This window comes from Pan troglodytes, chromosome X, assembly GCF_028858775.2.
Source record: "Pan troglodytes isolate AG18354 chromosome X, NHGRI_mPanTro3-v2.0_pri, whole genome shotgun sequence".
Lineage (NCBI taxonomy): Eukaryota > Metazoa > Chordata > Mammalia > Primates > Hominidae > Pan > Pan troglodytes.
Window position 1 is genome coordinate 106,060,465 of NC_072421.2, and position 23,182 is coordinate 106,083,646.

The 23,182-nt window shown below is 34.8% G+C and overlaps 1 protein-coding gene across 1 annotated transcript in view; it reads left to right on the forward strand.

The window, feature by feature from the left end:
* The window catches only part of COL4A5 (collagen type IV alpha 5 chain), a 257,711-nt gene that overhangs the window by 133,803 nt on the left and 100,726 nt on the right, over positions 1-23,182 (forward strand). The window contains exons 9-22 of the mRNA XM_016942896.4: positions 85-165; positions 2,421-2,483; positions 4,462-4,497; positions 4,588-4,629; positions 4,801-4,893; positions 7,046-7,099; positions 7,195-7,251; positions 7,510-7,554; positions 9,371-9,424; positions 10,973-11,014; positions 13,097-13,229; positions 17,554-17,727; positions 18,057-18,140; positions 22,012-22,104. Coding sequence (XP_016798385.2) covers positions 85-165; positions 2,421-2,483; positions 4,462-4,497; positions 4,588-4,629; positions 4,801-4,893; positions 7,046-7,099; positions 7,195-7,251; positions 7,510-7,554; positions 9,371-9,424; positions 10,973-11,014; positions 13,097-13,229; positions 17,554-17,727; positions 18,057-18,140; positions 22,012-22,104 — 1,051 coding nt within the window. The remainder of the gene's footprint in view (positions 1-84; positions 166-2,420; positions 2,484-4,461; positions 4,498-4,587; positions 4,630-4,800; positions 4,894-7,045; positions 7,100-7,194; positions 7,252-7,509; positions 7,555-9,370; positions 9,425-10,972; positions 11,015-13,096; positions 13,230-17,553; positions 17,728-18,056; positions 18,141-22,011; positions 22,105-23,182) is intronic.

Here is a 23,182-nt window from a genome sequence, read left to right on the forward strand (position 1 = left end):
GAATCTTCAGATCATTTTTCTGGTTTTGCTGGTTTTCATGTATAATAACTGTGTCTTAGAACTTCCATTGATGGCTTCTTTTAGGGTGAACCAGGTAGTATAATTATGTCATCACTGCCAGGACCAAAGGGTAATCCAGGATATCCAGGTCCTCCTGGAATACAAGTAAGTATCCAGTGATTTTCTTTTTTTGCTATATTGATTAAACCAGAAGATTACAACAATCCCTCAACCTTTAGTACTCTCTGTTTTTGTCATAAAAATTATCATCAGATGTTTACTAGACATTACATGTACTTTCTACCTGAAAATAAAAGCAGTCTGGACCAGGGAGAATTTTAACAACATCGGCTTCATTCTTTTGCCTTTCTATCCAGTGTTTTGGGGATTGGCAGCAGAAATAGGGTTCTATATTCTTATTCTTGTACTGTGGAGAGCAGTAGGGTCTTTTGTACATTTACAAAAGACCTAATTAAAAATAAAAATTATGGAAGTCCCATTGAATATATTAAGATATATCATTTGTAACACTATCAGTTATGCATAATATATGAACGTATTTTGAAGGCTGAAGGAATACAGTTTATGCATGGTGAACATCAAATGTAATCTTAAGAAAAAAATTTTAGCCTACAGAAAACATGCATAGAGAGAGCAGTAACTTTTGAGTATAGATTAGGAGGTCAATTTCTTAGGGTTTATATTTCATGATAATCGAATCCTTTGCCAAAAATGAAAAATCAAAACTTCCTGGTAGTTTATCACTAAGATACAAGATTGGGGACTTTTTTCATTAGCTACCTTGTCATTCCTTACTTGGTATCACCCATCCATAGTTTTTAAAATTCACTCAATCTTGCCCTTTATATTTTATAAATTGTTATGAAGTAATATTTGAAAATACAACAGAATACATGCAAAATATATGTATGTTATGAAGCATAACTATAAAGTGAACAACATTTAAGAGCTAGAAAATTACAAATAATTTTGAATCAACCTGTGTCCCCTTTGGTAATCAAATCCTTCTGCATTCCCCCAAGACATAGCTACCATCTGTGCCTTAAAAATAGCTTTATTATATATGCATATATTTCTAAGCAATAGAATATTTAGCTTTGCTTTATAAAATAATGTAATATTTATGTAGTTTTCTGCAACTTACTTTTTCTACTTGATATGCTAAGATTCATCCATATTATTGGATATGGCTTTAGTTCACTCCGTTTCACTTTCATATAACTTTCCATTTGTGAACATACTACCATTTGGTGTTTTTTGTTTTATGTGGTGTTTGTTGTTGTTGTTGTTGTTTTGAGATAGCATCTTGCACTCTTGCCCAGACCGGAGTGCAGTGGCATGATCATGGCTCACTGCAGTCTTAACCTCCTGGGCTTAAGCAATCCTCCCACCTCAGCTTCCTGAGTAGCTGGGACCATAGGTGCACATCACCACACCTGGCTACTTTTTGAAAATTTTCGTGGAGACAAGTTCTCACCATGTTGCCAAGGCTGGTCTCAAACATCTGAGCTCAAGTGATCCTCCTGCTTAGGCCTCCAAAAGTATGAGGATTACAGGTGTAAGCCTCTGTGCCCAGCCTACAATTTTTTCATTACAAAAAAAAATCCATGATTTATATCTAAGTATAGAATTGCTAGATTGTAGGCCAAATTTTCAGTTTTTAACATGCCAAATTATTCCATAACACTTGTATCATTCTCTTATAATTTATCCCAGTTCCTCTCATTTCCCTCTGTCTTTAATCTTATCTATTTTAAAATTAGAGAAGCTATCTTGAAAGTAGTAGCCTTTCCCTTCTCATTGGTAGCATAAAAGCCCTAACTAAATGCATACCTTTATCACTTTGTTTTGTAAATTTTCCTTATTATTTGTCTTATGTTTATTTACCACTTTAAACCACAAGTTTTCTTATAATTACTTAATCCTTTTATCCCTTTGCATTTTAAAATTTCACTTATAATATTGCTGAATGATAAAATTGTAGAGCAGAATTCCAATGACGACTGAAGTTTAAATGAAGTCTAAATTTCATCCATTTAGTTCTTTGTAAGATACAATTAGGGGGCCGGGCACAGTGGCTCACGCCTGTAATCCTGGCACTTTGGGAGGCCAAGTCATGAGATCAAGACCAGCCTGGCCAACATGGTGAAACCCCGTCTCTACTAAAAATACGATAATTAGCCGGACCTGGTGGCAGGTGCCTGTAATCTCAGCTACTCAGGAGGCTGAGGCAGGAGAATTGCTTGAACCCAGGAGGCGGAGGTTGCAGTGAGTTGAGATCATGCCATTGCCCTCCAGCCTGGGCGACACAAGTGAGACTTTGTGTAAAAAAAGAAAAAATACAATGAGGGGCTTGTTTTTCTTTTTTTTCATCATTTTCTTTACTCACTTTATAACAGGGCCTACCTGGTCCCACTGGTATACCAGGGCCAATTGGTCCCCCAGGACCACCAGGTTTGATGGTAAGCTCTCTTCTTTAATTTAATTTCCCCCCCTTTCCTTTCTGACTTCTTTCAGGAATATTAATATTATTTATAATACTTGAAAACATAATGCATTCTCAACATTCATAATTTATAATTTTCTTATTTAAAGGTGGCTTTACAATGATATGGTGAATAATATGCATTCTAAGTAATGGCTCCATTTTATAGATGGAAAAATGAGGTATATAAAAGGAAAGATTTACAATGAAATATTTTGTTGGTTGCTCTTGATGTATCAGTGTTGAAGTCAATTCTGGCCATTTCAGAAAGTCTTTTAAGGCAGTTTTCTAATCACTTGATGAAACATGTTTCTTCAAACTGCAATTGTTTGTTTAAGAAGAGCAAAAGCAGGGCTTCATAAAAAATATTGGCTCTCATTTCCTAGGCACCTGGGACAAAACAGTAGAATTGGTGAGGGGAGTGATCACTATGCAATTGGTCACAGGTTTTTGTACCCCAAAAACTTCTACAGATCCTGAATGTGCAACCGGTTCTCTTACTTTACTAGCTCTATAGTCACTCTTATTTTCTATCCTAGTAAATTCTAAGTATTTTTACTTCTGCAATACTTAGATTTCATTCAAGTCATGTTTTGGACTTACAGCTTTGCTGTTGCCCTCTTAAAAGGGCAACAAAATTGTATTTCAGTAGAAGTAATTTCTCATGTGCCACTCTATCTCTCATCTACCATATATTTAAGTGACAGTTTTCATTATACCTTTATAGGTTGTACATTTTTGTTTGTGACAATTGGTCCTGCACTTTTGAGTGAAGGAAATAATGTTTGATAACTGCTAGAAGAATCTACCAGAAAAGATTGTGATTTCTGCTTTCCTGTAACTTTTTGGGGGAAGATGAGAAAACCCTTTCGTTTGTTTTAGTTGTAGACTTCATGCAAAGCATGAAACTATGGACTTTCGCACTTTTTCCTAATTCTGCTGTTGGAACATTGGTGCCCCTTGAGTATATTGTTACACCTTGAATTTCCTCAACCATTGTGGCCACTTAACCGATTCACTTTACGTTTCTGGATATTCCTTGAATTAACGCTAATTCAACAGGTGAAGCCAAATCTTAGAAATGCCACCAAGAGGCCAGGTGCTGTGGCTCATGCCTGTAATCCCAGCACTTTGGGAGGCTAAGGTGGGTGGATCACCTGAGGTTGGGAGTTTGAGATCAGCCTGACCAATGTGGAGAAACCCCATCTCTACTAAAAATACAAAAAATTAGCCAGGCATGGTGGCACATGCCTGTAATCCCAGCTACTCGGGAGGCTGAGACAGGAAAATCGCTTGAACCCAGGAGGTGGAGGTTGTGGTGAGCCAAGATCGTTCCATTGCACTCCAGCCTGGGCAACAAGAGGGAAACTCCTTCTCAAAAAAAAAAAAAAAGAAAGAAAGAAAGAAAGAAAGAAATGCCACCAAGATACAATATATAAATAAATAGGCCCATTGAGGTTAAGAGGCAACATACTTGAGCAGAAAGGTGCCTATTTAATTTTTTAAACCTTGAAACATTCTCAGATACACAAAGTCATATTGTATAAAAATCAAACTGGATTTTAAAAAATAAACACATGCTTTTTAGAACTTGAGAGTTAATTAGAGTTAATTGCTTTATGGTACCTAAGTTTACCTATAATTCTGATGTGAAAAATTTGATGGGTCTGTTGACATTAACTTTTGAATTGATTTTTGACAATGGGGCTACCTCTCTACCTCTGCCCATCCCAGCTTTTTTCTCTTGCCCATTTCTATTTTGTCATCAGAGGTACTCACATTCATCTAGCTCATTTTAATCAATTAAAATGTGTGTCTCTGACTAAAATGAAAACAAACAAGAAAATACTATTTTGATGGGCTTTTTCACATCTTACTCTTTCTGAAACTAAATAACTTTTAAAATTAACTTATTAATATAACATTTTATTTTCTCTTTTGTCTTCTCTTCTTAGGGCCCTCCTGGTCCACCAGGACTTCCAGGACCTAAGGTAATTTTCTTTTTCTTTATATCTTTTATTTGGTGTGGATTCCTTTTCTTACTGTCAGTGAGATTTTTAAATGGAAACTTCTCTCTCCAGGGGAATATGGGCTTAAATTTCCAGGGACCCAAAGGTGAAAAAGTGAGTAAAGAAAGAGAGCTGGTTATTCAGCCCTCAGCTTTCTCTTTTTGTAGTCATTTGAACTGTCTTTTTCTTTCTCTTGCTTCTTGAAGTTATCTTATCTTACATGTTATATTACTGTCTGTGGAGGTTATGAAGTATCACCACTGTCTTATTTTATCTTGCAAACAGGGTGAGCAAGGTCTTCAGGGCCCACCTGGGCCACCTGGGCAGATCAGTGAACAGAAAAGACCAATTGATGTAGAGTTTCAGAAAGGAGATCAGGTGAGTAAGTAGGGAGGAAGTCAATGAAAATCTTGCTATGGATATGTTAATTAGTTTGATGGTGGTAATCACATCACAACGTATATGTATATCAAAACATCACATTGTTTACACCTTAGATATATACAGTTTTTAATTTGTCAGTTATACCTCAATAAAGCTGAAAAAAATAAAATGATAAAAAGTTAAAAATAATATTTCTATGTAAGTGGAATTCCATTAAAATGCATTATAAGCTGAAATGTGGTTATATATAAGGGTATTTTTTTTAAATAACAAGGATTTGAGATTATTAATTTTTTTTTTTTTTTTTTTTTGAGACTAAGTCTTGCTCTTGTCACCCAGGCTGGAGTGCAATGGCATAATCTTGGCTCACTGCAACCTCCGCCTTCCAGGTTCAAGTGATTCTCCTGCCTCAGCTTCCCAAGTAGCTGGGATTACAGGTGCCCACCACCACGCCCTGCTAATTATTGTATTTTTAGTAGAGACGGGGTTTCACCATGTTGGCCAGACTGGTCTCGAACTCCTGACCTCGTGATCTGCCCGCCTCAGCCTCCCAAAGTGTTGGGATTCCAGGCATAAGCCACCACGCCTGGCCAAGATCATTAAATTTTCAAAATAACTTTATCAAGATACAGTCTACATACATATAATCCACCCATTTAAAGTGTACAATTCAATTTTTTTTTAGTGCATTCACAGGGTAGTGAAACTATCAGTGCAATCTAACTTTAGAAAATTCTGAGGCTTCCTCAAAAAAATCTCCATACCTATGTTAGTTGTACTCCTTATTTCTCCCCAAATTGACCAGCCCTAGGTAATCACTAATCTACTTCTTGGCTCTGTAAATTTTTCTATTCTGGATATTTCATATAAATGGAATCATATAATATGTGGTCTTCTGTGTCTGGCTTCTTTTACTTAGCATAGTGTTTTCATGTTAAATCACTTTGCAGCACATATCAGTGCTTCATTCCTTTTTATGGCTGAATAATATTTCATTGTGTAAATAGTCTACATTTTGTTTATCCATTTATTCATCAGTTGATGGGCATTTGGGTTATTTCCATTTTTGGCTATTTGAAGAATCCATTCATGTATAAAATTAGGTTATGGTAAGTCAGAATGATGACAGTGTTCCCTACATTTCACTGATATGCAAGGAGAAAGATAATGTTACTCTATAAACCTTTGTTGTGTTTAGAAATAATTATCTGATACCCTGCTTTTGCTAGAGTAGATGAGGGAAATTAGATATATTTTTAAAGCATACTGGCCCACACTTTAACAAACAGAATGTGTGCATTTTTGTTTCACTTAAATGTGAATAAGAAAGTTAAGAATAAAGGAAAAGTTGTATTGAAACTCTATCATCAATATGAATTTGGCCATTTAATTATCTCCCAAAATATATGTATGCCGTGTGACCCCAAAATCTCTTTGTTTTAGGTATTCTTGCTTTTTATAAAATATTTTATAAGAATAAAAAGTTGTCATTATTTTCATTTTAAGTGTTGCCTTGTTATTTACCTCAAATCTTGGCTTGTATATAGACAAAAAATTAACTGAAATGAGCAAAGATAGCTCTAGTTAATTTTGCCTAGAAGATTTCAACTTTAAGTTAGAAACACCCTATTATCTTTGGTTGTACTACATGAGTATTCAGTTCAGTTTAATTTTTTTAGGGGGAGATTTATTTTTATTTTATTTTATTATTTAAAAAAGTCAACCTTTATTTTAGATACAGGGGGTACATGTACAGGTTTGTCACATAGGTATATTGTGTGATGCTGAGGTTTGGGGTACAGATCCCATCAGCCAGGTAGTGAACATAGTACTCAGAAGTTAGTTTTACAAGTATTACCTGCCTCCCTCTACTCTTAGTAGTCCCCAGTGTCTATTGTTGCCATCTTTATGTCCTTGTGTCCCCAATGTTTAGTTCTCAGTTATAAGTGAGAACATGTGGTATTTGATTTTTTGTTCATGCATTAATTCACTTAGGATTATAGCCTCCAGCTCTAACCATGTTGCTCCAACATAGATGTAGCTGTGGTTCAGTTTATTAAAAATGCTCCTAGCTAGCTCTAGTGCTTAGAATGAAAATGCATGTTCCAGTATTAACATTGATTTCCTTTCCCCTACTACTGCATAGGGACTTCCTGGTGACCGAGGGCCTCCTGGACCTCCAGGGATACGTGGTCCTCCAGTAAGTACCTAAAGTGCTTTAGCATCATTTAATGTAAATTGGTATTGGTACACAGTATCCCATGAACCATTGTGAAACTATTTTTATGTGTACAGGGTCCCCCAGGTGGTGAGAAAGGTGAGAAGGGTGAGCAAGGAGAGCCAGGCAAAAGAGTAAGTGATGTAACTGCTAATATTCTTTGCAAAAAAATTCTAAATGTGTGTGTGTGTGTGTGTGTGTGATTTTATTCTTTCTTCCTACATCTTACTTCCATTGTTTCAAAATATCACTACTGACATTATAATGTTGATGTCTAAAAAGTCTACTTAATATAGTCCAAGCCAGGAATAAAGCTTGTTATATTCTTTAACTTTATGCTTCCTAACTAACAAATGTATGTTGTTGCCCTATCATTTCTTTGTATCCTATAGGGTAAACCAGGCAAAGATGGAGAAAATGGCCAACCAGGAATTCCTGTAAGTAGCTAAGGTTCTTTCCCCCTGCAAAACTGGAGACATTTATGTGTTGGTATAACATAAGGTGGCAGAGAAGCAGTATGACAAAAATTGTGGGGTCTGGAAATAGTTTAAATGAATTGAAATTATCCAGTCTTTGTCTTTTGAATATAATTTTCAATTTTTAAAAAATTTTGTGAGTACATAGTAGGTGTATATATTTATTTATGAGGTACATGAGATGTTTTGATACATGTATGTAATGTGAAATAAGGACATCACAGAGAATGGGGTATTCATCCCCTCAAGCATTTATCCTTTGCATTACAAACAATCCAGTTACACCAAATATAAATTTGAGGTTCCTCTATTTTTTAAAGTCAGATATATTGAGATATAATTTACATAAAGTAAAAGGAACTATTTTTAGTTTACAGTTCTGTGTTTGACAAATACATACAGTTGTGTCACCACCACCATAATCAAGAACACTTCCATCACCTTCAAAAGTTCCCTCCTGCTCTTTTTTAGTTATCCCCTCCCTATTCCCCTATCCCAACCCCCTTGTAATGACTGATCTTTTGTCAATCTCTTTAATTTTGCCTATTCCCAAATGTCAGATACATTGGATCATATTGTATGTAGCCTTTCGAATCAGGATCCTTTCACATAACATAATACATTGAATTGTGTATCAGTTCATTTTTTTATTGCTGAGTAGTATTTGATAGTTTGAATATATCATGGTTTGTTTGTCCATTTACACATTGAAGGATATTTTGGTTATTTCTGTGTTTTGGCCATTATGAATAAAACTTTTATATTCATATAAAAACATTTATATGAATATAAATATTCCCATACAGTTTTTTTTGTGTGTGTGAACATGTTTTTTCAGTAAAAGTTTTGACAGGTAATTCTTCTACTTACTACCAAAAAGGGGCATGGGAAATAAAATATGTAAGTCCAAGAACATTATTTCAAGCAGCTTCAGTATCAAGAGTATCCACAGTAGGCAAGAGTTTTTCAAAGACAGAGAGAATATTTGATGAAATTTGCAAGTTATTCTAAGGGAAAAGGATAATTCTTAACAAGACAGGTTAGAATTACTAAATTCAGATAAATTGGTTTAGGATATTTTACTAAACAGGCAATCCTCAACTTACAATCTCTAGTTCAAAAATATTTTATATTATAAAATATCAAGAGGTAAATTCAGGGCCTCAGTTCCTGGCTTCTTTTGGAACAATTGGTCTTTGTCTTGATTCAGGCAGCTGTGATATTCAACAATTGCCTCTTAGTGTTTTCAACAAATTGGGGTTGCGGGGTGGGGAGGCTGTTCTCTTGTTCTCTGTTTGCACTGGGAGAACCCAAGTTGGGTCAAATAAAGGCAGCCTTGCAAATAGCCTTCTTTTGAACCAGCAGACAGATCAAATAATGATAATTCTCTGGAAATGGGGCTTTGAAGGAGCTCCAACCCTGTTCTTTCCTCTCCAATTGCTGCTAGGCTGCTGGTTTTCACCTTGATTGTGAGGAGAGGTGGTGGGAATAGAGCAAGTTAAAATGCCATAAATCTCTGAGAGGTGGTGGGAATAGAGCAAGTTAAAATGCCACAAAGCTCTGAGTTCTCACCAAGATTCAGCTTTTTTTTTTTTTTTTTTTTTTTTTCTGAGAAAACACTCCTTGAATTGCTGCAAGCTTTGGTTAAGTTCTGAAAGTTAATTCTGACTGACCATTTTTGCCAGTATTCTCATTGCTTCTATGGAGAAGACAATCTTTGGAGATTTCCTAACCCCATCATTTGTGCTGATGTCACCCTATCCTCTATGTTTTAAAGGGTTTGCCTGGTGATCCTGGTTACCCTGGTGAACCCGGAAGGGATGGTGAAAAGGTAAGAATTTTAATACTTTGAAGTGACTGGTTTAGTCTAGCTAAAATAATCCTTTTCTTCTCCCAGGCTTGAGTTATAAATGGAAAAAGTCTACATAACTAGCTTTTATATTCAAAATATGCCTTCTTTATTCATCTTTTGCTCATTTTTCTTTTATACCACACTTGCTAAATTTTATTCCATTGCCATAAATCACAGTCCATGTTGCAGAAATACATTAAGCATTGTTTAACTTTAGCATTTCCACTGTGAAAAGTCATTGCCTTTACTTTGAGCATGTATCGGCAAAACTTCTTTTTTTCCACAAAGAGAATTCAGCACTATTTTAGTGAGGTCCTCTTACTAAAAAGGCTTATAACTGTGAATGTAGAACGTCGCCACTAAACATTTCCATTCTGTATGCAATTATTGTCTGTAAGTCTGTGGCTAATTCTTTGTTGTTTTTTCCCCCCTACTGGGCCAATGCAGTCTGACTGAGGTCATTTATTTAGTTACCTATTTTTCAAGTGACTTTGAAAGATTGTATGAAGCATACAATTACCAGATTTTTAGCAGGGCACAAAATAACCAGTCCTCCAATCCCTCTTGTTTTTAATTGCTTCGTATCAAAAACTGAAAGCTTTTTGGTTTTTCAGGCAAGGAAGGAAAGGCGTTACAAACTTGAATGTACCCAGAAGGCACATATTTTAATGGTGGTTTATTTTTAATTTAGGTCCAAGTTCTAGCATGGCTTAAAAGGCACAATTAGAATAGATGGAGGTAGGAAATACTCCGATAAGATGATTTTTTGTCAAATAGTATTTGTATATAGATGGATGGCTTCTATGAACAAGTCTAGAGTCAGAATAGAAGTATGAAAAAGACCATCCTTGTGTCTTGGCCAGTAGTGGAGTAACATTTGAATATTGAATATTGTGGTTTTTTTCATGCTGTTGTAGCTACTAATCAAGGATAAAAGTTTTATCTGAACTTGTCTTTCATTAGCTTCTAAGAGCAAGCTCATGAAAGCAATTCAGATTTACTAGCTATTATTGATGATAGTTAAGTCCATCACATCTAAAATATCTGTCACTAATAGAAATGGCACTACATTTATGTCCTTGACTAGTTTTATGAGAAGAAACATGGCTAAATGTAAAAAAAAAAAAAAAAAAAAAAATGTAATTTTTTCACTGATTCTAGTGCTACCATTTTTTTTCTATTATCTTCTTTATAGAGTATTTGTAGTTGGCTAGAAATAGGAATCTTAAAAATCAAAGAATATTACAACTAGAAATACCTTAAAACTCTGGTCCAAAAATCTTTATTCTTTCTATATAAACCAGAGAAGTTAATTAACTTGGTGAAGATTATATAGCTAGTAAATCTGAGACAACATCACAGGTTAGGCTTAGCTCAGAATTGTTTCATTACTTCATGTTGCATTTCTCATTTGAGGTATTTTATGATTGATTTCTGGGTCTTTTTGGAAAGTTTCTCTTATATTCTTGAGGAAATTGATGTTTTCATGTGAATTTTACTAACCTATTTTACAATTGCATTGAACAGGGCCAAAAAGGTGACACTGGCCCACCTGGACCTCCTGGACTTGTAAGTTTTTTTTTTTAGTCTTCATTTATCAAATTTATTAATGCATTATCATTTTTGTGCCTTAATTGCATACTCCCTACTTTTTCTTGATAGAACACAAAATTTCAAGTCATTATCAATTTCTACTGGCTTAAAAGTCTTTACATCTAAAATCTTCAGTAATGTTGACCTCAAGGTCTTTGTATTGTTCTGCCTATGCATTACTTCTGCATGGTAAAGGTCTAAAATTATGGCATTGGGTTGTTTTGCCTCATGATTGCCAGATCATTTCTCAAGCAACCAGCACGTGGTGCAAGTGTTGCTTACAAAGGTTCAATGAAAACAACAACAACAAAACAAAACTTGGGGAAGTTGGGGTGGGGGTGGGGGATTGGTCCTTTCCCCTGCAGAGCTCAGGAGAAAGATAGATTTGGTCTTAATAGGTTTTCTCAATTTGTAATTGTCTGATTCACACTTCTTTCTTTCTTGAGTGTGTGCTTTCTAAGGACTTTTAATAACGCATGTAGGAAGCTGCTTTATGAAAGAATAATTGAGGGTGGCGGAGCTACAGATTTTCTGTCATGTTTGTGTTCACTATGAAATTTAAGTCAAATATACTTCCAGTCTTATTAGGAATAAAATATCATTGCTGAGGTTTAACATATTGGTTTTTCTTTGGTTGAAATTTAGTAAGACTCTTGACTTCAAACTGCATTGAAGCCGCAACAGTGCGAATGTTGGAAAACTTATGTGTCCAGACATGTTAGTAACATTAACTTAATTCGTATTATCCATAATGAGTCTCAGTTATTAATACTTAGGACTGTACTAAATCTAATGAGGATATACTTAAAGAAGATCTTAGATATTTTTTATTCACTTTCATTTTAAAATCAGCTTCAGTCCTCTAGGAAATAATCTCTTTATAAAATGAGAAGATAAAATTTTAATAAGTATCAGAAGAAATTTTGAGAGTACAGTCCTATTTAGCAGCCTAGTTTCCCTTTTGAATCACTATTCCAATCTTAGGTCCCACAACTTTTTGTCTTCTTTTGTGTGAATATTTCTTATATCCATCCAATAGAGACAGGATGAAATATCACACTGCTATTAGGTGTTGATTTGTACATCAGACTGGCAGTCTCTTAAATCTGAAGTTCATTTACCTTTATAGGTCTATAAGAAGAATTTGTTAATATTTAATTTATTTAATGTTAAGTTTTTTAAGATTAATACTTAATGAGTTACAAGAATACAGAGTAAAAAGAAATGATTAGTTAGTTGGGTTTAATCAATAAAGAACATGGGTTTTATTTTTAAATTTTTTTGGTATATAGTAGATATATATATTTATGGGGGAGTTTTCTTTTTCAAAGGAAGAAATAAATGTGGGTTAATAAAGAGAAAGATTGGGGAAAGGCATTACACATGTTTGGAATGAAATATGCAAAGACATAGACAAGAACGTGCAAGTTGAATGAAATGGTTAGAATCAGACAGACTTCACTATAATAAAAATTTATTGTAAGATGTAGTAGGAGATTAAACAGGTGAGAGAAGTATTGGAAGTGAGAGGTGACTTACAGTTCAGGATTAAAAGTAGCAGCACTTATAGTAAAAAGTAGTGAGCAATTTTGAGTCCTTAAGCAGAATAGTTAACACACACACACAAATGGTTTTTGAGGAAGCATATCCTAACAATAGATTGGAATTCAAGGGACAAGATCAGAGGTGCTTCTATTAATCTAAGTGTGAGTTGATAATATAGCTGTGGCAGCAGAAATCAAGGGAGCAAATTGGAGAGACGTTTTCTGTAAAGAATTGTCAAGCTTAGGAGATTGGAATGAATTGAATGTGAATTATAGGAGAAGAGACATCAAAAATACTTTTAGTTTTATATGCTTCGGGCTCAGGAACATGGTAATGTTGTTACTTGTATTGGACATTTTCTAATCAGTTGGAGGATGGGAGTGATACAAAATGTGACTCATAAACTATGTGAAAATGATGACATTGTAATCATATGTAGCTCCCATAATGTTTTCAGGAGAACAAGGCTTTTCTTCTTTGCATTTCTTTATTTTTTTTTCTTTTGTAATAAAGGTAATTCCTAGACCTGGGACTGGTATAACTATAGGAGAAAAAGGAAACATTGGGTTGCCTGGCTTGCCTGGAGAAAAAGGAGAGCGAGGATTTCCTGGAATACAGGGTCCACCTGGCCTTCCTGGACCTCCAGGTAAATGAGATTGCATTTATGGCCTTGTTCTTATAGCATCCTTACTAATCCATGTATACTTTTTATCACATTAGTTCCGTGGTCAGCATGGAAGTAGAAGACACAAGTCCTTTTTAATTGACAGATACTTCCCAACTCTTACTGTACCTTCTCTCACCATATTACTCACTTGTACTTTTAAAAAGCCCAAGTGAATAGTGTCCTTTAATCCTAAGATTCCTATTTCTACATTTTATTTTTTATTGATACATAATTGCACATATTTATGGGATACATGTGATATTTTAATACATGAGTACAATGTATAATGATTAAATCAAGGTAACTAGAATATCCATTACCTCAAGTATTTATCTTTTCTTTATGTTGGGAACATTCAAAATCTTCTCTTCTAGCTGTTTTGAAATATACAGTAAGTTGTTGTTAACTGCTGTGAATCTACTGTGCTACCAAACACTGAAACTTATTGCTTCTATCTAACTGTATGTTTGTACCCATTAACCAACCTTTCTTCATTTCCCCCGACCCTTCCCAGCCCCTGGTAACCATCATTCTACTCTCCACCTCCATGAGATCAACTTTTTTTTTAAACCTCCTACGTAAGAATGAGAACATGCATTTGTATTTGCCTTTCTGTGCCTGGTTTATTTCACTTAACGTAATGTCCTTCAGGCTCATCCATGTTGCTGCAAATGATAGAACTCCGTTCTTTTATGGCCAAATAATATTCCATTGTGTATTTATACCACATTTCCTTTATCTGTTCATCCACTGATGAACATTCAGGTTGATTTCATATCTTGGCTATTGCGAATAGTGCTACAATAAACATGGAAGTGCAGATATCTCTTTGAATTACTAATTTATTTTCTTTTGAATATATACCCAGACGTGAGATTGTTGGAACATATGGTAGTTCTATTTTTAGTTTTTTGAAGAACCTCCATACTTTTTTTCATAATGGTTGCATTAATTTACATTCCCACCAACAGTGTGTGAGAGTTCCCTCTTCTCTGCATCCTTGCAGCATCTGTTATTTTTTGTCTTTTTGATGATAGCCATATTAACTGGGGTATATTTTATTATTAATAAATTACACCAAACAATTCTTAATTTAGTAGGCAAATCATCACACTTTTCATGCTAATAGGGAAGGATATTCTCCCCAAGTAATGCCTAGTTTTGCAAGATTTCCTGTATAAAAATGGCAAGCAGTGTTATCCACCTAAAATTTCAGAAATACCTAACTAGAAATCCCCATGGTGATTTTGTTATACAATAAAATCTTAGAGCTCAATACTGAGTTTTATATTATTCCCTTTGAAAACACACAGTATAGTGGAACATTTCTAATTTGGCCACAAATTGAGTACTGCCCTTATCTAGAATGTTTATTTGAATGTTCTCTGAAATAGGGTAATAATAGTGATTTCCGTAAGATTTCTAGATGCATGAGGTACAGTGCCTGGCACACATACATATTCAATAAATTATTATTCCTTTTCCTTCAAAAATACGTGGCTAATGAAATACTAAAATGACGAGATGAGTGATATTCAGTGATCTTTCCCAAGAGAAAGAAAATAAATATAGGTTCCATTATGCTCTAAATGCAAACTTCAGATTCCTAAATGTGAACTTCAGATTCCTAATCTCAAGATAGTGAATTAAATACAGACTGTATCTGGAAAATTGAAATAAAGAATTATCTCAGGATGCAGTAAAAGAGATAAGGAGTTGGGAAGTATGAATGAAAATTTAAGAGGTATAAAAGATAAACCTAGAAGCTCCAAAATTATCTCATGAGGGAGGTCAAGGAGGAGAGAATGGGACAAGAGGCAGCATTTGAAAAAAATAATGGCTGAGAACTTCCATCTATTAAAAAACACATGCATCACTATGAAAAAGCTCATGAAGCACTAAGCAATAGTAAAATAATAGTAATGCAAAGGTCCATAACTAGACACATTGTAGGGACATTTCAGAATTCAGGGATAAAAAGAAGCTCTTAAAAACTATTTGAGAACAAAAGGCCGATCACCTACAAAGCAGTGAGTCAGAGGATGATAATGGAGCACATTTTCAAAGTGATAAGGACAAATTACTATGAATTAGGGATTCTGTATTACACTAAACTATCATCCTAATGTGAAGATGAGATACATAGGAAGTTTAACACCTTCAGACTGTCTCTGAAATAGTTACTGGAGGTTTTACTCCAAAAAGAAAAAAGGGAATTCTGGATAAAATGAGAATAGTGGTAGGATGCAAGAACCAAAGCTTAGAAAATATATTAGTAAAGCATATTAAGTTTAAATCAGTACTGGTCATTTTTTAAAAAGGTGTTTTAAGTAACAACTTGGAGCTATAATTGTAAACATTATTAACATGTGATGTGTAGATGCAGAGAGAATAAGGATAAGAGTTTTTGTCTTGTTAGGGAAAGATAATATAAATCTTGTTAACTGTATAAATTTTTAGAAATGTATACATGTTTAAGTACATAGGTTAAAATGTTAATAGTAGCCACTAGAGAAGAATAGAAATAAAATGTATAACATACACACCAATTGAAGAAAGAAAATGACTAAAAGTCTCATATATAGTATAAGTTAAGATGGGGGCAAAATAAAGACAAATCTGGGTAAATAGAAAATAAAATATAAGGTGACAAGAAGAAATTAAAAATAAGTCAGTAACTCCAACAAATTTGAAAGAACTAAACACTGATTAAAAGACAGTGACTAAAATAAAATTGAAATTAAAAATACCTATATATAGTGCACAGTAGACATATCTAAAGCAAAGTGACAGATACAATCTGAAAATAATGCAGTATATATTGGGCAAATGCTATACATAAAAAAGCTGGTTTAGCAATTCTAATATAGTATGAAATATAATTAAATTCAAAACTTGAAACTATAAAAATTCTAGAAGAAAATGCAGGAAAAACTTTTCTGGACATTGACCTAGGTAAAGATTTATGACTAAGACTTCAAAAGTAAATGTAACCAAAACAACAATAGACAATTGGGACTTAATTAAACTAAAGAGCTTCTGCACAGCAAAAGAAACAATCAGTGGAGTAAATAGCCTACAGAATGGGTGAAAATAATTGTAAACTGTGCATCTGGCAAAGGACTGATATCCAGAATCTATTAATATAAGGAACTTAGACAAATCAATAAGAGAAAAAAATAACCCCATTAAAAACTGGGCAAAAGACATGAACAGAACACTTCTTAAAATAAGACATATATGTGGCCAACAAACATGAAAAAATGCTTAACATCACTAATCAGCAAATAAATGCAAAGTAAAACCACAATGAGATACTAACACGTTAGAATGGCTATTATTAAAAAGTCATAAAATAACAGATTTGGGCAAGAAATAATTTCAGTTATTCAGAGACCATCTGATTATCTACCAGAAAGCTTTAAAAAATCCATTGACAAATTCCCAGAACTTAAAGAGAATATGTGTGCAAGATGGCCACATCTGAGTAGCATACTTAATTTGCCTTCCTCTTCACCAGCAAACATACAAGAGAAAAAAATACACTTCACAATAGTAATAGTATTAAAATTCACAGTAGTTATAAAACAAACCCATGAATAACCCCAACAATACATGTGTAAGACTTCTTTGCAGAATTTTGTAAATTATTATTAAATAATATAAAATTACTAGAGAAATAAATTTAATTATTACTTGATGTGAAAAACCAATATAATAAACAGTTGATTCTACCAAAAAATAATCTTTAAATTCAAATTAATCCCATTCAGAATCCCAACCAGTTTTTGAAAATGAAACTGAAAAATTTATTTAGAAAAGTAAATTTGTAGATGGTTTTAAAAATGAACAAAGACGAGCGTATTTCCCTTAGCAGTTTTGAAAACATTATAAAGTCATAGTAACTAAAAAGTGTGTTAATGGTGCACGAATCACCAGTGTAACAGAAGAATGTCCAGAAACAGAGCCATGTTTATATGGTAACTTTGAAATACCTTTTTATCTTGCTAATGACTTTCCGGTATTTTTGAGATTATAAGAACAGATTGTCAAAGGATGGGGTTACTAGTAATTTCCAAAAGTAGTAAACCTACTTTAAATTATTATTTCCTACCCTCAAACTGTTACTTACATTCTTTGAAACTTTTCAACCTTTTTTTCAGACTTTTGAGTCTCATAGAAAAAAAATAACATAACCAGAATTATATGTTAAAGGAAGATCTTATCATTATCTAATGTCTCAATGAGAACTAAAGTAACATCTCTAAGATGAAATAATTTTGATCACTTTTTTGAATCTTAGGGGCTGCAGTTATGGGTCCTCCTGGCCCTCCTGGATTTCCTGGAGAAAGGGGTCAGAAAGGTGATGAAGGACCACCTGGAATTTCCATTCCTGGACCTCCTGGACTTGATGGACAGCCTGGGGCTCCTGGGCTTCCAGGGCCTCCTGGCCCTGCTGGCCCTCACATCCCTCCTAGTAAGCTATATTTTTCTCCTATTAAGTTCTATTTTTGTTTTTGTTTATTTTGTTTATAAGTAACTCTAGCTAAAGGTTGGCCTCATTTGTTGCGTTTCTGATATCTAAGAAATTCTACCACTGCTTCTGCTTTTTGGGTTTTGGTAGTTCTTGGATGTTTACATTTGCTCTTTATATAGTATTTATCAGCAATGTTATATTTTCCTTTTGCTTATAGGTACTTTTATTTCTTCAGAGAATAGGTCTTTTTCTGGCTTGTCAGGCTTTCTTTTGTTTAATCTTCTGGATATTTCACAATTAGCTTGCTATCCTTTCTTTATCTTACTCAGGTGATGAGATATGTGAACCAGGCCCTCCAGGCCCCCCAGGATCTCCAGGTGATAAAGGACTCCAAGGAGAACAAGGAGTGAAAGGTTTGATCTCCAAACATATTCATTCCTTCATTTTCTTCATTCTTTCAAATCATCAGCAAAATCCCCTGTATCCTCCATCACACCTTAGCCACTGACTCCCATGGTCATACCCCAAGACCATCTCATTACCAATAGTGTTATACTTACATGACCTTGGTTTCATGCATCCCATTTTTTGGATCGCTTTCTTCTTTCTAGCTTACTACCTCTAGTAACCTGACTCCAGCAATACTCCAACCCCACTGAGACCTAGCAACTTTGACTAATGCTTAACTTTTTGATGTCCTTTCTTCCCTCTTAACCTTGCTTAAATTCCATTATCAATCACTGTAATCAATTCCATTCATAAATCCATGATTCCTTTGTCCTTCTCTCACTTCATTGCACTCACTTGGAACAAAAGCATAATCCAAATTTTCATGTTTTCTGAGCCTACACTTTCTCTTCTCTTTTCAAGTTTTAACAGTTCCTCCCCTATTCTTACCTTGCTTCCTACTTCACTGACCAATTAAAGCAATAACAAGAGAACTTTCACTGATTGCTACCACCATATTTACTTACTTACTTGCACCTGTGCCCATATAGTCTCCCTTCTTGCATATTACTGTTACTGCTCCTATCTAAAGCCAGTTCTTCTATTTATACAATAGATTCCATTTCCTCTTATTTCCCCAAGGACTTTTTTTCCAGCAATTTTTGCCTCTCCCACATCACCAATTTTTCCCTCTCTATTCAGTCATTCCAAGGAGCATACAAATATGCTTTTTTCACCTATCTAAAAAAATGTAATCCTACATTCCCTGCCACCTGTTTCTCTATTTTTCTATTCTCATTTGCAACAAAACTTCCTAAGAATTTTCTCCTCATTACCTCTAGATACTCTCCTCTTGTTTTCTCTTAAACATACTCCAATCAGGATTTCATCCCCTCTTCCCCCAACTCCCCACTGCCTACCACTCCACAAATGCTGGTCAGTCACCAGCAGTCTATATCCTACTAATCCAAATGTCAGGTCTGTCCTTTTTTTGCTTGCTTTTTGCCTTCTTTAAACATTTGCATCCCTTAGCTTTCAGTACATTTCCTGTTTTTTTTTTTTCATTCCTCTGTGGTGTACATATATGTGTGTGTGTGTGTGTGTGTGTATGTGTATCCATGTAATTACCATCTAAACCAAAATATAGAACATTTTCAGGACCCTGGAAGACTCTTGTGCTCCCTACTCAGTATCCCCCAAAGGTAATCACTATTTTATCCTCTGGCATATATTAATTTGCCTAATCTTGAACTTTGTGTACATGGAATTATACTGTATGAGCTCTTTTGTGCTTGGTTTCTTTAGCTAAATATATGTGAGATATATCTATGTTCTTGTGTGTTGCAGTATTTTTCCACCATTCTTTGTTTTCCACTGCACATTACCTCAATATTCTAATGTTGATGGACATTTGGTCTGGAGCTATTGTGAATAAAGCTGTCATAAATATTCTTGTATGTGTATTTTTTTTGTAGGACATAAACACTAATTTTTATTGGGGATATATCTGGAAATTGAATTGCTGGGTTATAGGTTAGGTGTAGGTTTTGTTTCATAGATATTACCAAACCATGTTCCAAAGTGATTTTCATTTGCATTTGCCTAATGACTTGATTATGAACTATTTTCTTACAGTTTTTATATTCTCTTTTGTAAAGTGCCTGTCTTTATCTTTAATTTGATTATTGGATATATGTATTAAAACTATCTTCTGTTTTGTTAACTTTTGTTTAACAAAAGTTACTAATTAAATGAAATCAAATTAATTAATTTCCTATTTTATCGTTAGTACTTTTTATGCACTGTTTTAGAAATCTTTGCTTATCTCAGAGGCCTGATGATATTCCTCTGTGTTTTCTTCTAGACACTTTATTGTTTTACCTTTCACGTTTTGATCTTTCTTCAATTAATTTTTGTGTATAGTTTGGAGTAGGGATCAAAGTTCATTTTTCCCATATGGATGTCCAGTTGACTCAGTACTATAGAACAAAAGATCATCAATTACCCCAATGAATTGCATTAGCACTTTTTGTAGATCACATGACCATATGTGTGTAGGTCTGTTTCTGACTGCTCTATTCTGTTCTGTTGTTTCATTAGTCTCTCTTTGCACCAATACGATACTATCTTAATTACTGTGGCTTTATTGTAAGTCTTGGATATTCTAGGTTCTTTGCATTATTTTGTGTGCATCTTAGAATTATCTATCCAACTTTTAAGTTTAAAATGCTCCAAGGTTGAGTCCTTGTTCTTCTTTTCTATATAAACTCATTTATTCAGTCTTGTGACTGTTAATACCACCTAATTGCCCATGACTTCCAAATTTATGCCTCCTATCCAGATATAACTCTTTTCCTCTAGATTTGTGTATCCATTTGCCTAGTCAACATTTTGAACTTGACATCCTGATCAAATTGAAGTCTTGATTTCTGCCACCTCCTCCCCATAGTTGCTGCACTCACATCTTCAGCTTCTTACTTAAAAAGCAGGCCACTTTAGCCTTCTAGTTGCTCATGCTGAAAACCTTGGAGTCATCCTTGATTCCCCTCTTCTTTTGTATTTCATATATGATCCACGAGAACATCCCATTGGCTCTACTTTCAGATATGTCTATAATCTAACCGGTTCTGATCATTTTCATTGCAGTCACTCTGGAATGAGCTACCACCATCTCTCTCCTAGATCATTGCAACAGTAGCCACTTAAGTGGTTACCCTGTTTCCATCATTGCCTTTAGAGGCTATTAACATAGCAGCTAGAGTCATCCCTTAAAAACTTAAGTTATAACATGTTGCTTTTCTTTTTAAAATTTTCTACTAGATTCTCATTTCACTCACAGTAAAAACCACAGCCTTTATATTTCTTATATGCCTATATGCCATTCGTTATAAACTGTCAACTTTCTGACCTTGTTCCCCTCCCTCATTCTGCTCTAGCAATCTGGTCTGCTTGCTGTTCCTTGTATATACCAAACATGGCTATTCTTTCTGCTTGGGATGTTCTACACTCTTATGCACATGTCATGTCCTTTAAGTTTTATCATATAACAACTTCTCAATCAAGTCTATCCTGACTACCCTATTTAAAATTTCAACCCCCCACCCTTCCCTGGCATACTCAATACCACTTATGTAGTTCTATTTTTTTCCTATAAAAATAATATCTTTTAAAGCATATTAAATATTTAATGTATATTTAATTTTTTTAGACAGGGTCTTGCTCTGTTGCCCAATCTGGAGTGCAGTGGTGCAATCACAGCTCACTGCAGCCTCAATCTCCTAAGGCTCAAGCAATCCTCCCACTTTAGCCTCCTGGGTAGCTGGCAAGTACAGGCATGCACCACCATGCCTGGCTAATGTTTTTATTTTTTCTGTAGAGATGGGGTTTCGCCATGTTGGCCAGGCTGGTCTTGAACTCCTTATCTCAAGCTATCTGCCTGCCTCGGGCTCCCAAAGTGCTGGGATTACAGGCATGAGCTACTGCACTCTGCCTATACTTAATATTCTATTAAAATATTTCATATATACATTTTGATAATTCATTTCCTTTATTGATTATTATCCCTTTCCCCTGGTAGAGTGTGAGGCATGTAGACATGAATTTTTATCCATGACTTTTCTTTTGCTCACCAATGTAACACAAGCATCTGGAACAGTTCTTGGCACACAGTAAGCACTCAGTAATTTATTTGTCATAAATTGATTCAGGATATAGGCTTCTCCAATCACACCATTAAGTGGAAATGCTGTCCCTTAGTGCTAACATTTTTAGAACCTATCTATAGAAGGTATATGTACCCCTTTCAGTAAAATTTATTTGTTATTATGATTTCACTAGGTGACAAAGGTGACACTTGCTTCAACTGCATTGGAACTGGTATTTCAGGGCCTCCAGGTCAACCTGGTTTGCCAGGTCTCCCAGGTCCTCCAGGTAAATTATGCCTCAGGGTAACCTTCTAAATATTTTTTGGCTAGATTTTGTTGAGCTTATACTTTTAGAATGTTACCAGTTTCTCATTTTATAACTAGTCACTCATATCTATAAAGAATTAAGTATGAAATGCCTCCATTTGTTATCAAATTAATTATGCTCTTGTTTCTAATACCTGAAGCTACCAACATATTCTATTAAAGCATTTTGACAATATAATTTCAGGAAATATATCTTCCCCATTTTCCATATGGAGAAGAAAATCACTTATACAGAGTCAGACTTCTTTCTTCCAGAATACTGGGAGAAAAGTTCATAATGCCTAGCCCCTGAGTGTAGTTTCCAGTGGCAGAGATTCCAGTCACTGGGGATGTATCACATGTTGTTGTTCAGGAATAGGGGTTCTATTGGAGTTTGGCAATCAACTGCCAGTATTCCTCTCTCTATATATATAACACATCTATCCCCCTTTCCAGTCAAAACTATATGTGATATCTGTCAGACCCTCAACTGTTTCATTTAACTGCCCCTTAGGTATCCCAGTATTCTCTTGAAATTACACTTTATGTTTGAGTCAGGGCTGAGAATAGACACCAGATCTCTTACCTTTCTGTCTAGTGAGTCTACTAAGGACACCAATTCATTTGGAGCTTGGGAATACTTTCAACAAATCTTGTAGACATTATTGGACATTAATAATCTAGCCTTGTACCTCTAGTCTCATGGTTCTCAAACTTGAGAGCGCATCACCTGGAGGGCTTATTTAAGCCCAGAATGCTGAGCCTCACTCTCAAAGTTTCTGGTTCAGTAGACCTGGATGAAGGCTCAAGAATTAGCATTTCTAATTAGTAGCCAGGTGGTGATGATGCCACTCATCCAGGGATCCATTTGGAGAACCACTGCTTTAGTAATGTTTCCTCTAGTCTTTGGGCTGCAAATGTTTCTCATAAACCAAATTTCAGGGAATGACAAACCAAAGAAAGGACTGGTAAGGATCTAGGAAAACTGCATAAGTCAGAACAAAGATATTCAAACCTTTTCATTATCTTTTTTCTCCCTTTGGCAATGGGAACAGCAT